The sequence below is a fragment of the Rhamphochromis sp. 'chilingali' genome (assembly GCF_963969265.1).
Source record: "Rhamphochromis sp. 'chilingali' genome assembly, chromosome: 9".
Taxonomy (NCBI): Eukaryota; Metazoa; Chordata; class Actinopteri; order Cichliformes; family Cichlidae; genus Rhamphochromis; species Rhamphochromis sp. 'chilingali'.
This window is the reverse complement of record NC_137936.1, coordinates 29,144,701-29,158,161: the sequence shown is the minus strand read 5'-3', so window position 1 is coordinate 29,158,161 and position 13,461 is coordinate 29,144,701. Positions and strand designations below refer to the sequence as shown.

Here is a 13,461-nt window from a genome sequence, read left to right as displayed (position 1 = left end):
TGCTGGAGCAGATCTTTTTAAAGAAGGAAACTTTGAGCATGTGATTCATTGATGGTTGCGTAAGAAGAAAAGTAGTGCTTCATGTCTGATTGGTCAAACCGCACCTTTAATAGAAGGTCATCACTGTTTAGTGCAGGTGAAGCTCATTAACATTTATCTGAAATATAAGCATTTCAATGCAACATCTGGAGCAAATGGAAGCTCTTGCTGATGGGTCTGAACTATGTGAATGTCTTATGTGTTCTTTTTTTTTTTTTTTTTTCTCCAGTATAATCAATAAAGTAGTTCATAAGGTCAAACGTGTTTAACATGCTGGCTGGAGTCTGTCCTGCTGCTTCGACATCGCAGAAACGTTGCTGTTCTTACAAAGAAGAGCACAAAAACATAACATCTATTTTGAGCCGCCATTACTTCTCTATTTCTACTCTGGGATTTTTTTTATTTTTTTTTACTGTGTTAAATCATCATCAGAAAGTCTCATATCCAGAAATGTTCTGCTGATTAAAGAGGCAGTAAATTTGTGTCTGGAGCCAATATGGGCTTGATTTTAGTCTCAAGATGGACAAATCCATCTTACTTTTGAATGCATCAGAGTATTCTTCTTCTAAAAATATTTAACTTTGATTCTCAGATTTACTAGTAAGATAATCTGTTTTGCAGAAGAGACTGAGCCAAAGTCTTTAATTGTTCTCACGGTATTCCTAAGGTCATTGGAAACTGAAATAATTGAAGATAATTCAAACAGGAAATCTTGAAAAAATTAAACATTAGTACAACAGGGTGTATGACTCACTTTAACAGAACAGCCCAGACTGGTCCTGACCAGAATACAAAGAAGTGGGAGGCCACAGTGCAACAGAGGAAGAAGTCCGGGCCCGGCGTTCACAAAGCTTCCCAGAACCAATAGCAGCTCCAAGGAAGCAAATTCTAAGAATGCTTTCAGAGGTAATAATGCTTTCTATGAATTTTCCTTTCAAGTTTGGATTAAATTCTGGCACAGATGTGTTATTCACAGGCTCATCTCAGCCTTTAAAAGAGCACTTCAGGTGAAAAGCTGGAGGAGGTGTTTCCAAAGGAAGGAGAGGAAAAACACAGAGCAGGTCTCCCCTCCAAGTGTGGAAGTATAGATTATACACAACTCACGTAATCCTTTAGTCAATGGGTTTAACTTTTAGATCAGGGTTGTTAGAATAATTTTACACTGTGGACCACTTACAGTGCAGTTTTATCTTTAGCTGTCTCGAACATTGAAACTGTTGTTGAACATGAAGGTTTTCAAGTTATTGGGTTTACATAGAGAATGACACACTCAAGCATGCAAACGCTACCAAAAGCACAACCTTCTTGGAGGTAATAACCTATAAAATACACATCCTAATTGTTCCTTTCAGTGTAAAGACTTCAACTACACATTGAATACATGTCATAAAGTGGCTGATTAAAGGGAAAATTTGAGAGCAGACACTGGACAGAGAAGAAAAAGGGAGAGATAACTAAATTTCAGGTGTTTGGACGAAAAACAAACATGTGAGATGCTGAGCTGCCACGCGTGCAGGAGAAATGTGATGGTCTGAGGAGCTTCGATGCTGGCAAATTAGTAAAACAGATCTTGATCACAAATCGGTCAATTATCGCTCAAAGTGATGGCTCGGCTGGAGAAAGTTTCCTACCTGAACCGGACAACAAGCCAAAGGACACCCCAGAACTGGGCAGGAGCTATTCAGGGAAGAAGCTGTCAGCCGGATTTCTGTTACAGTGGCCAGAACAGTCACTGAATTTCAATCCCGCTGAACTATTTACAATCAAAAGGTAATTTTATAGCACTGCTGGCTGACAAACTTAATTCTGCAAACTTTTAACATTTAATTCAGCCATCAAATAGAAATAATAAGTTATAAGTCAGATCATAGAGCCATCTTTTTTTTTTTTTACATCCATGGTTAATTTGCAGTTTATTACCAGTGCAAGACTTAAAGTTTAAGTCACGAGTTTAACTCATATTAGAGGTGAAGTGGCTCAACAGAAGGTCAGTGCATGAGATTTTCTTTACACACAGGACAGAAACACAGGTGAGTATTTCATCTGTGTGTCAGTGTTTTCTGAAAGAGCATGCTTACTTCAAAGATCTAAGTAATTAATAACACAACTTAATAAATAATCAGCGCTTCTTGTGATAAGTCTTAGATGATATTTAAATGGTTAAAATTCTGTTGTTTTATTCAAAAATTTTATTTCATTAACTGATAGTGGAAACAATACTATAGAAATGAAGTTTTTGTTTTTTGTTTTTTTTTAATAAAGAAAATGATATATAGTTTTCATATATTTTGTACATTTGCAGGTAATGTAGTTGAAAATGTCCTAAACTATTAAGGGTAGGACCCCCTAGACCAGGGATGTCGAACTCCAGGTCTCGAGGGCCGGTGTCCTGCAGGTTTTAGATCTCACCCTGGGTCTACACACCTGAATCAAGGCCTCTGGAGAACTTCAAGACATGTTGAGGAGGTAATTTAGACATTTAAATCAGCTGTGTTGCATCAAGGACACATCTAAAACCTGCAGGACACCGGCCCTCGAGGCCTGGAGTTTGACACCTGTGCCCTAGACACTCTGTCAAATTAATGTTCCCACTCCTATCCAAATTAAACATGAACTTTTGCACCTGTTGACTGTTTGATGTTGTTTTTGTAATTTTTCTGCTTTTTTTTTCTATGGATGACATAATTAATAAACTGTTTAAATTATTTTTTTATTTTAAAATTAATTTATAAACCGCTTCGTTACTATTTCATGTCATAGGTTGTGAGATTTTTTTTTCTTTACATAAGAAATAATTAAGGTTCAAGGCAGGCAGGTAGAAACATATGGAGGAACATAAGTGCTAAAATGAAATAAATACTAAATTAGTAATTAAACGTGTCATTAACTAATTACAATTGGAAATTATTATCTAAATATTCCATATTTAAATAAAATTCCATACATTTTTCATGCACAACATTCAAAAAATTATGTATTCATTCCTTTTTTTTAATCAGACATTTAATTAAATATTTAATCATGTATTTAATGTTGGCACTCGTGGCCCTCCAGTTTCCTGCATGAAGGAATTGAAGTAAAATTTGTGGCAGCTCATGTAGTGAACACCAGGGGGCGGTAAATCCCAGCAGGGGGATTTAAAGCTGCTGAAAACGGTTAGAAGAAGAACAAAGATCGGCTGTGGTGTCCACATGTTCCTGAGCTGTTTCTGTTTATTACACATGACATCTGATGTTAGAGGAATAAAACAAGAAGAGGAACAAAAAGAAGTATAAAGCGACATGAAAGCCTCCTCTTTAGACAGTTAAAGGTAAGATAAGAGCAAGAGGAGACACGCTGAGGTTTCACAGCATCTGACAAGGCTGTGCTGAAAGGCTCCTGTGTGTACAAAAGACAGTAGACTTTCTAAAGTGTTTAGCGCTGTACTACTCGAAATGTGTCTTATTACTAAGTAATTCCTAACAAATCCATTACCGGAATAATTTTAACTGTTCTAAATGTAAATAAAACAGTGTGCAGTAATTTCCAGAGTTTCAGAAACCCAGATTTAATTCAGCTTTGAACCCAGAGAACAGATCTTTAAACTGGAAAAATGTCCATTTTAAATAAAACTATTATCTCGTTTTGTCGCTGCTGGACTTTCTAGAGAGGATTTTCCTCCCATTGTTGCCTGATTCTAGCTGTTCAATCATCCTGGGTCTGCTTGTCATCATTTTGTGTTTCATGATATGCCATGATTTCATGATAAGCATTGTCTTTGTGAGATGTACAAGCTCTTCTCTGAAAAACATGCCTGTGGTTTTTAAATGTGTATATACCTTTTAGCATTGATGGTGCCTTTCCAGATGTGTCAGCTGCTGGAACTAATGCACTTCCACAGTTTCCTTAGTATTTTGGATGCAGTGTCCATGTTTTTCAAAAAGAAATTTCAAATTTTGATTTGTCTGGCCACAGTTTTCCACTTCTCTTCAGTCACTTTTAAGCTCAGAGAGGACGGCAGTGTTTCTGGATCATGTTCACATATGGTTTCTTCTTTGCATGATGGAGCTTTAACCTACATTTGTGTCTGAAACAATGAACTGTGTTCACAGATAATAATTTGGAAGTGAACTGGAAGTGTTCCTGAGTCCATGCAGCAATTTTTATGGCAGAATCAGGTCTGTTTTTAATGCAGTGCAGCCTCAGGGCCTGAAGATCACAGTGTTGTGCACAGAGCCTTCTCCAGATTCCTTGAATAGTTGAAAAGATATTATGTGCTGCAGATGATGAGATATTCACAGTCCTTTCAATGTCATACTTAAGAACATTATTTTTGAAATTGAGCCACAGTTAGTAGATGCAGTTTTTGCAGACTGATGATCATCTTTAGTTCTGAGAAACTCTGTCTCTTTAACGTGCTCATTTTTATACCCAATCATGTTACTGACCTGAGTTTAGAGCTGTATGTGTGGTTAAGGTTTTGTTTCTGTTGATCAGACACTGTTTGAAGATGCTGAGTGATTCTGAGGTTGCAGAGCTGCTTTCCTTCCTGACTCCCAGCACACGTCCAGATGTCAAAGGTCAGGCCACTGAGTACATCCTGGGACTGTCTGGAAACAGGTGGGAGGATTATTTAAAGTGACTTCTGCCATAAATGTAGTAAATATGTACATATTTCCATCTTTTTACTTTCTTTTTCCCCTGTGTTTGATGTCAGGGATGGCTGCCGCTTTCTCCACTCTAAACCTGATCTAATTGCTGCCCTGTTTGCCCTGACCTCTGACCCTTCCATTGCCATAGTGAAGGACTGCTACCACATCTTTATCAACCTGTCAGCCGATGAGACTCTTCATCAGGTAGTGGACTCGAGCGCAGCCCTTGAAAACTTTGTGTGTTCACTTTATTTCCTTTTCTAAAACAAACATGTAACGGGCGTTTGCTGGTTGTTGTGTGTCCCTCAGGTTTTGGTGAAAGATGTCAAAGTTGTCCCCGTGTTGTTTAAGAACCTTCTGGACCCCGAGTACCTGTTCTCCGATCAGATCTGCACCATCCTGTCAAATCTGACGCGACACGAGAAAACCTGCAAGATTTTATTCAAGGTGCGTCCAGTCAGAGCGCTTCATTTTAGGACTGAATTCATAATCATTCTAGCTTTACCGTCATGTTAATCTCCTCCTCATGGATAATGAGAGACAAACTGTTTCTGTTTCAGGTGCTGCAGGAGGACGTCGGTATGGCACAGCTTGTTCAGATCTTCTGTACTGAAGGTTACAATAAGAACGCTAAACTGCACTACCTGGGTCCTCTGCTGTCCAACCTGACACAGCTGCCTGAGGCCAGAAACTACTTGATGGACAAGGACAGGTGACTGACTTCACTGCTGGTCAAGAGCTCAGAGACAGAGTTGGGGAGACTCGATCATACACAGCTTTTTCTCTGAATATTAGCCTTTTAGGTCACTGAAATATCACCCTTTGGAAAACAGTTGACTCGGCTGATATCCTCGTCTCCTCTTTCCTCCATCCTCCTGCCTGTGACACACAAATTGCTCTTGCTGCGTCATCTTGTTTGTATTGACATTCGACTGATTCGACTGGGACATATTGTTAAAATTACACTTTTGTTTCTAAACACGTCTGAGGATGCTTCTCATCAGTTTTATAAATTGATGGTCAGGAAAATGTGCTTAAATATCTTTACATTAAAAGAAAGGAGAACACTTTTTACCAGGTCATTGGGCGTTAGTTGTAGTTCTCTGGCCTGCTTGAGAGACTTCTTTTGCCCATGAGCTAAAATGAGTTAGGCACCCTGCTTTATAACACTGACATGCTCTGTTTTTGGAGAACAAAGCAGGATAATCTGGTTTAAAAGAATAGGTGTGTATGTGTAGATAAGGACCCAGTTTTATTAAAAGTGTAAGTACAATTTTTCCACCTACATGTCCAAAAGTAAAATGAAGTCAAGGAGAGCTTCAAGAACCTCCTGCATTGCCCCACAGGGGACTAAATGTTTACAGAAGAGGCGTTCTGACCCGAGAATAACGCTGACCTGGGACAAGCTTTGCTTTCTGATTTGCACTTGTTATACCGACAACATCTTAGATCTTTGAGAGGAGCTTTCACATGCTGAGGCTTGTTGGAAGTTAAATTACTGGCAAAATGTGGTTCATGACTGGAGGTGCATGTTCACAGTCAATTCTCTTAAAATTACACACTGCCATGCTTTGACCCTGCAGCATGCACTAATGATGTTTGGGTGTGTTTCAGGTGTGTAGTCCAGAGGTTGCTGCCCTTCACTCAGTACCAGTCATCTGTGGTGAGGAGGGGCGGAGTCATAGGCACCCTGCGCAACTGTTGCTTTGACCACGGTGAGACACACATTATTGAAGTTTAGGCTAAAGTCACCGTGGATAAAAAGAGTTAATTGGAGCCTCGGCCACATTTTTTACAGTGGAGGTTCAGATTTCTGGTTTAGGGTTAGAGTTTAACCTCAGTGATGTCGCCTCCACAACACCAGATTTGTTATACCTCAAACCTCTGTTCACTCTGCAGCTCATCACGAGTGGTTGCTAAGCGATGCTGTGGATATCCTGCCTTTCCTCCTGCTGCCGCTGGCCGGTCCAGAGGAGCTGACAGAGGAGGAAAATGAAGGTGTGTGTTTATATCAGTAATATCACTTTATATCAGTAATATTTCATATTTCAGTCTGATCTACCTTGTTTCCTCGTTGGCATCAAACTCCAGTTTTATCCAAAATAAATTAACACTGCATAAGAAAGCCACTCTGTCAAACTTGGTTGCATGTTCCATTTCTGTAAACACACAATTTGCAGATTATTTTGACTCAATTACACAACCTGCTATATGAATAAGAATAATACAATTTTTAATTAAGTTTATTTATATAGTTTTTATTAAAACCAGGGATACGGAAAGGTTTTAAATAATAAATGTAAACTTCCTGGGTAAATTATATAGAAAAAGAACAATTAAAAGAAGATACTGACATGCAGGGCAGTGATCCTCTCCACTTTTAGTTTAAAAAATGAGAAGTAACTGGAATATTCACTACTGAAAAAGAGACGCTACCAAAAACATGACGTGAGATTGATATGTGACAAGATGTTTAATTAATTTAATAGCCAAAATGTGAAAATCACTCACTCATGAAGTTGCCAATGTTGTTTATCTGCTAGTGGCACAGGTTTGATATTTTTGTTGCCGTTATTGTTATAACCTGATTACTGGGTTTGAGCTTCTGCTGCAGCTCAACGCTCAACACAGTGCTAACACACTGGTGCAAAATACCACACAGCAGCTTCACAGGTGGTTTCTGGTCTGAAACCAGCTCCACACATGCTGATGAAAAAAAGACTCTTTCCTTGCAAAAAGCTAACATCCAGATGGCTCTAAATAAATTGGACTTCACCATGCAGTGCTTAGACTTGACTAAAATGATAAATAAGTGTTGGAAGGATGACCCAGAGACATGAAAGGTAAAAGTTTTACAGTTTACATACTGTGAGTATTCTAGGGTCCCCTTGGGTCCATGGGATGTGAATCTTTTTTTTTGTGTGGGCATCTGCTGTGTGCCATCCTGTAAAGAGACATAACAATGCACCGTGTATCTTGAAGTGGACTTTAATAAATAGCACTACTTATCCTTGGTGTCTGCAACTTTCTGCATTCTCAGCCGTGCATAATCCCTGCATCAGTGAGATTGTCATGATGGTTTAACCCCTCAAGTATGATTAGAGTCTGGGAATATAATGAGCTGAGAGCCACAGACAGCATCATATAATATTGAGAAAGAAGGACTAAGAGACTATTATTTTATTAAATCCATTTACTGCTAGTTGAGACTCTAACAGAACCTAATTTACGGTCCAGGCCTGCCTGTCGACCTGCAGTACCTCCCCGAGGACAAGAAGCGAGAGGAAGACCCAGACATCCGAAAGATGCTCCTGGAAACGCTCTTACTGGTACAAAACCACAAACATTCGGAAACAAACACACGCACACAGATTAGGTAATTATGTTTTTATGTCAAGCTCCTCACTGCTTGTCTCTCTATGTAGCTGACTGCAACTAAAGCCGGCCGGCAGATGCTGAAAGAGAAGAATGTTTATCCAATCATGAGAGAGTTCCACCGCTGGGAGAAGGACGCCCACGTTACAGCGGCCTGTGAGAAACTGGTCCAGGTAGGAAAAATCTAGATGTTTGGTTATTGTCTAAACTGGAAAACTAACACCTGAGGGGCACACTGTGAAGCAAGATTAAAGTGGGCTTAAAGTTGGGGTGTCCTATGTCACAGAGGTGGCTCTCTTTTTACCTAAATAACCACGGTAACTTGTGCTGAACCAAACCCTGTTGGGAGCAGTTTATGATCAGGGTTTTAGTACCTTACTAAATACTGAATGTGTGTGTGTGTGTGTGTGTGTGTGTGTGTGTGTGTGTGTGTGTGTGTGTGTGTGTGTGTGTGTGTGTGTGTGTGTGTGTGTGTGTGTGTCACAGGAATTTGCATTTATTAATGCAGAAAATGTATAAATGTTGTCATTCGTGATTCTAGTCTGCTGCGACTAACACACCAAGAATAGCTGTCCAGTCAACACAACTGATATGCTTTGATCTTTATTAGCCTACGAGACGGTAACCTTTTGTCTCTTTTGTGAGAGTGCTGATTTTACTTATATTATTTATGTTCTTTATAGACTTTTAATCTGCATTTTATCATCATCTGATTGGAGTAGATGACACTCATAGGGATCATTTTGTGTGGAAGGATGAGCTGTGAATTGCCCATTTTTATTTCAACATGCTCGGAGCCTGAAATGGAAAATTTGGCTTAATAAATACAGCTAATAGTCACATTCGTGATACATGTCAACCCTGGCTGTGTTGAACTTTATAGCTCTCAGAATAACTAAAAGTCAGTAAAAATGTAATAGTAAACATTTATTAATTATAGTTTTGGACTTATGAATAAAAACCAAACCTATTCTATTCTTGTTCCTGTGTTGTTTCAAAGCAGGAAGTCAGTGATGTGCTTTTCTTTATTCATGTCATGTAAGTAAAGGGGGGCCTCGAATGTGAAGGTGTAATGCGATTGTATCTTAACTCACCCAGGTGCTGATAGGAGATGAGCCGGAGGAGGGCATGGAGAACCTGATGGAGGTAGAAATCCCTCAGGATGTGGAGGAGAAACTAAAGGAGGCCGATGCCAAAGAGCAGGAAGAGCTGGAGAAAGAGGAGGAGAAGAGGAAACAAGCAGAAGAGGAGGCCGAGAAAAAGAAGAAGAGTGATTCTGAGCAGACAGACAGAGAACAGGAGAGTGGACTGATAAAGTGAAATCTATTTTAGGCTTTTTGTCATTCAGATAGAAGCACTGCTTTAATGTGGCTGACTCAGGTGTAACAGGAAAGAGATGCTGCGCAGTCACGTGGAGTCGGTGCTGAGGACAGTGGAAGAGAAATTACTCTTTTACCGCATCAGTGAAGCTGATCAGCTTATTTTGCTGATTAAACCACAAAGAACATGAGGGGAAAAAGCTTGAATCTGATCTGACGACAGTACAAGAATCTCTTTAAACATCGAGTCATTTTCATGTGTTTCATGTGTATTAAACTTGATTTATTTTCTCTCTGCTTTATAAAAAGTGATGAGAAGATTGAAAAGAGTGCTCCAAGAAAGGAGACGTGTTCAAATAAATGTACGCCATCATAACTTTTACACTAGAGTGGCTGTTGGTTTTATTGCTAACACTTTGTAAAATTTCTCACAACCACACTATGACATCAAAGACGTTCATCAGTATTTATGAGAAAATTACAGGCTTTGTTTGAAATGACCAGACTTTGAAACAAAGTTCAGTAGGTAGGACCTGGACAGTGAATTTGTTTATAAGGATGGAGTTCCTGTGGCCCCATCCAGCCCCAAAGAACCACATGGGCCTGCCTTCCTGTGTGGCCTGCACCAGCAGGCAAGGCCAAAGGGACTTGGGCCATCATTGATTGACCGGTGGTCAGAGGTGGAGGCCCTGGCAGTCCAATCCTGTGCTGCCAAAACTGGCAATTTAAACGCTTTAACAAAATGATTTTATTGCTTTTATTTGCACATAAAGTCACACCGTTAAAGTAAATGACAGTCTGTTGAAATGCGGCTGCTTCACTTCCTGTTGTAATACAAATCCAACAGACATGTTTATAACCTTTTTATTCTGGTTTCCTCTTTATTTATTCATAAGAAAAAGTCTTTATAAAAAGATCTATTCATCCTCACTAGCTTGAGATAAACAGCCATTTCCCCTCAGAGGCTTTTCTTTTTTTTAATGTTAATGAATGACCAGCAGAGGGTGTCAGAACACGTACAGCAGGGGTGTCAAACTCAAATGCACAGTGGGCCAAAATTCAAATCTGGAACAAAGTCGCGGGCTAACGTTAATATTTATTGAAAATAAAATCTTCCTCCAGATTTAAGAATGAATCTTTTCTTATAGACTCGAACACGTTTTGCTGAAAAACTGAATATGGAACAAGCAAAGCTTAATACTAAACAATATATATATTAGCTGTATAATACCAGTAGGCCAGCTCTAATAGTCATTTGGTATGGCTTCGCGGGCCAAATGTAATTAGGCTGCGGGCCAAATTTGGCCCGCGGGCCAGAGTTTGACACCTATGACGTACAGCTTCTGTCATTCCTCCACAGTGACTTGGATCCAAAACCACTAAAATCCCTCCGTGTGCTTCTGCAGAAGTTTATTTTTACCTTGAAAATAAACAGACAGAAATTTAAGCAATGTCCAACTTAAGAAAGAAAAACACTCAAAGTAAGAACCAGCAGAAGATGGATGGATGGGTGTAAAATCACGTCCTAACTCTTGTATTTTGTAGCCTCTATTTATTTATTAGTTTGATATATTCGGTCTCTCGATAGTGTATTGGCTTCTTGTGAAAACATAAAGAGGATATAGCCGCAGTAATTTCAATAGTAACGGGAATTTGGTTGAGACACATCAGATAAAAAACAGGAAGAAAAACAGCATAAACTGTGGGTGAGTGCGTATACTCTGACCTGTTTCTGTTTGGGTTAAAACCCTTTGAAGGGATCAGAGTGGATCTCAGTAACATTTTATGAGCCTGAGAGATAAACCATCCACGATTCATGTCACGCTACGTGTAAAACAGCACAAAACAAGAACAAAGGGGCTGTTCTTAGCTGTAATCAACATCATAGCTCCTTAGTGTTAACACATAGAGCTGGAGTTAAGAGATTCCACCTCACCAACTGTTAAAAACTACAGGAAAATGAAGCCATACACTGAACCTGAACATGCTTTAATGTGTGGTTTTTCACATATGACCAGGTCATTTAAACTTTAATGGGAACATCTTTGATGGTCTCAAAATGAGTTTTGTTTCAGTTTAGGGCCACAGATTAATGTCAAGATTAGATTAATGTTTGCCAACAGAGATCCTGTGAATGTGTTTAAGTTAGAATGAGCGGAAATTACAAGATGCTCGCGAGGTTAAACAGTATGTGCCTGTGTGTGATCTGACCATGTGTTCCTTCATCAGCGTCTGTGTTAGTTTTTCCACCTTGACAAGCTTGAGGCCAAACAGCACATACATAACTGTTTCACACAGAAAGGAGTCATTTATTAACTCACAGGGAGAAGAAACATTCAGTAACCTCAGGAGGAAGTCACCCATCCTTCCTTTCTTAACCTTATGTTTAAAAAAAAAAAAAAAAAAAAAAGAGAACAGAAACAAAAATCTGTCACTTCCCCAGCTAAGTCTTCAAAACATGACTGTGTCTCATGCTGCAGTGATTATTTATTCAGGAAAAAGTAAGAAAAGATTTCCAGAGACAACAAAAACAAAGAGAACGGATCCTCAGAGCTTTCCGTTTCACATGCTTCAAAAACACTTCAAACGAAGCCACCGCGTCGGATCAGAGGATAAAACCAACTAAATGCAGAATATTCTGACTGAACGGCAAAATCCAAATCTTTTACAAAGTTTTCCGTTTGTCCCTTAGGATATATGTTATTCCTTCCAGTATGAGGCTTCTTGTCATCTGCTTTAACCAGCGTATCCATTTATTTTGCAATGAAATGCAGCTTGTTGGCATCTAAAAAAAATGAGATTCAATGTTTTTTCACCTTATTAGAATGTGATTCTTATTGTGATAGGACAGCGGAGAGAAGACAGGAATCCTGGGAGAAAAACTGGTGTAAGACAGGCAGTAAATAGACTCGGGGCAGATTCAAACCCAGCTCTCTGCAATATCTTTGAGGCATACGGATCATCTTCTTAACCCAAACTTCTCAAATATCACAATGACCTCTTCTTATTCTGTTTTCTAATCTTCCTGCACTGACTGACACAGCGAACTATTTAAACTGCCAGGAGTTACACACCGTTTTCAAACGGGTGACTTGATTAACACAAATAGTTTTCTTTGGGGTGTGACACGCTCTGTCCACATGCCTGTAACTTTATCTTCCTGTCCTCAGGGACTACGTCAGTTCCTACCCTGTTGATATCAGATGAACTATTTGTATCCTGAAACCAACACCCAGCCCAGAGGAGTCGTGAGGTAAAGACCAAACCCAGTGAGTCCCTTCCACTCATCTGGATGTTTTGTGTCACATAGACTAGAAATTAAGAACTTATCCTTAAAAACATGATATAGTTGGTGAATGAGTGTAATATAGCCTACTACTGTGAGGAGTTCTGCAGGCTGAGATTAATGACACTGCTGCGTACTGTTTATGGTAGGTTGCTGCTGAATTGGGACAGAGGGTCAGAGTTTCTGCCCCTCTGCTCCTTCATTAAGGGAGAGTAGGTTTGGAAAAACACAAACAAGCTGGGGAGACCCCGACTTTTTTCTAATGGAAAATCCCATCCATGGTGGTTTTTACTGACATCATGATGATGAATAAAATACACAGGAATAAGGAACGTAACATTCTTTAGTTCTTTCTCTTAATCTGTAACACAGTCATTACTGGATAATCAAACATGCTGTGATTTAAAGTGTCACTAAAGGTCCTCAATTCTAATGTGTTTTTATTAGTAATTATAATGTTTGACTTTTAATAAGTAACATGGGTATGTGTTTACTTTACATGTGTTTGTCTTTTAATCATGCTCACATGTCTCTGAATGTTTGGTGTTGTTGATTAATTTAATTTATGCCATTAACCTGCCAGTGACGACAGATGAAAATTAGCCTGTGCGGCTCAATCTGGCATATTTACATGATGACTTAAAGCGCTCATGTTAATTAATGATGAATATACATTTTCCCTTTTAAATAAGATGGCGAGAATTATCCTAGCAAACCTAAACGTGGATTATAAAGTGTGTTAGAGTCAGATGAGTTAAAAATGTTGAGAAGAAAACATGCAACCTTAAAAACCCTTCAGATTAAATCAGTC

General features: G+C 39.2%; 1 protein-coding gene across 1 annotated transcript; it reads left to right on the top strand.

Moving 5' to 3' along the window:
• Positions 1-3,191: 3,191 nt before the first annotated feature.
• Positions 3,192-9,746, top strand: hgh1 (HGH1 homolog). Its single transcript, XM_080890879.1, has 10 exons — positions 3,192-3,349; positions 4,516-4,638; positions 4,736-4,874; positions 4,980-5,117; positions 5,231-5,382; positions 6,285-6,385; positions 6,570-6,668; positions 7,908-7,999; positions 8,096-8,218; positions 9,144-9,746. The coding sequence occupies exons 2-10, from the start codon at positions 4,529-4,531 to the stop codon at positions 9,363-9,365; spliced, it is 1,176 nt and encodes a 391-aa protein (XP_080747005.1). The 5' UTR covers positions 3,192-3,349; positions 4,516-4,528; the 3' UTR covers positions 9,366-9,746.
• The last annotated feature ends 3,715 nt before the right edge of the window (positions 9,747-13,461 follow it).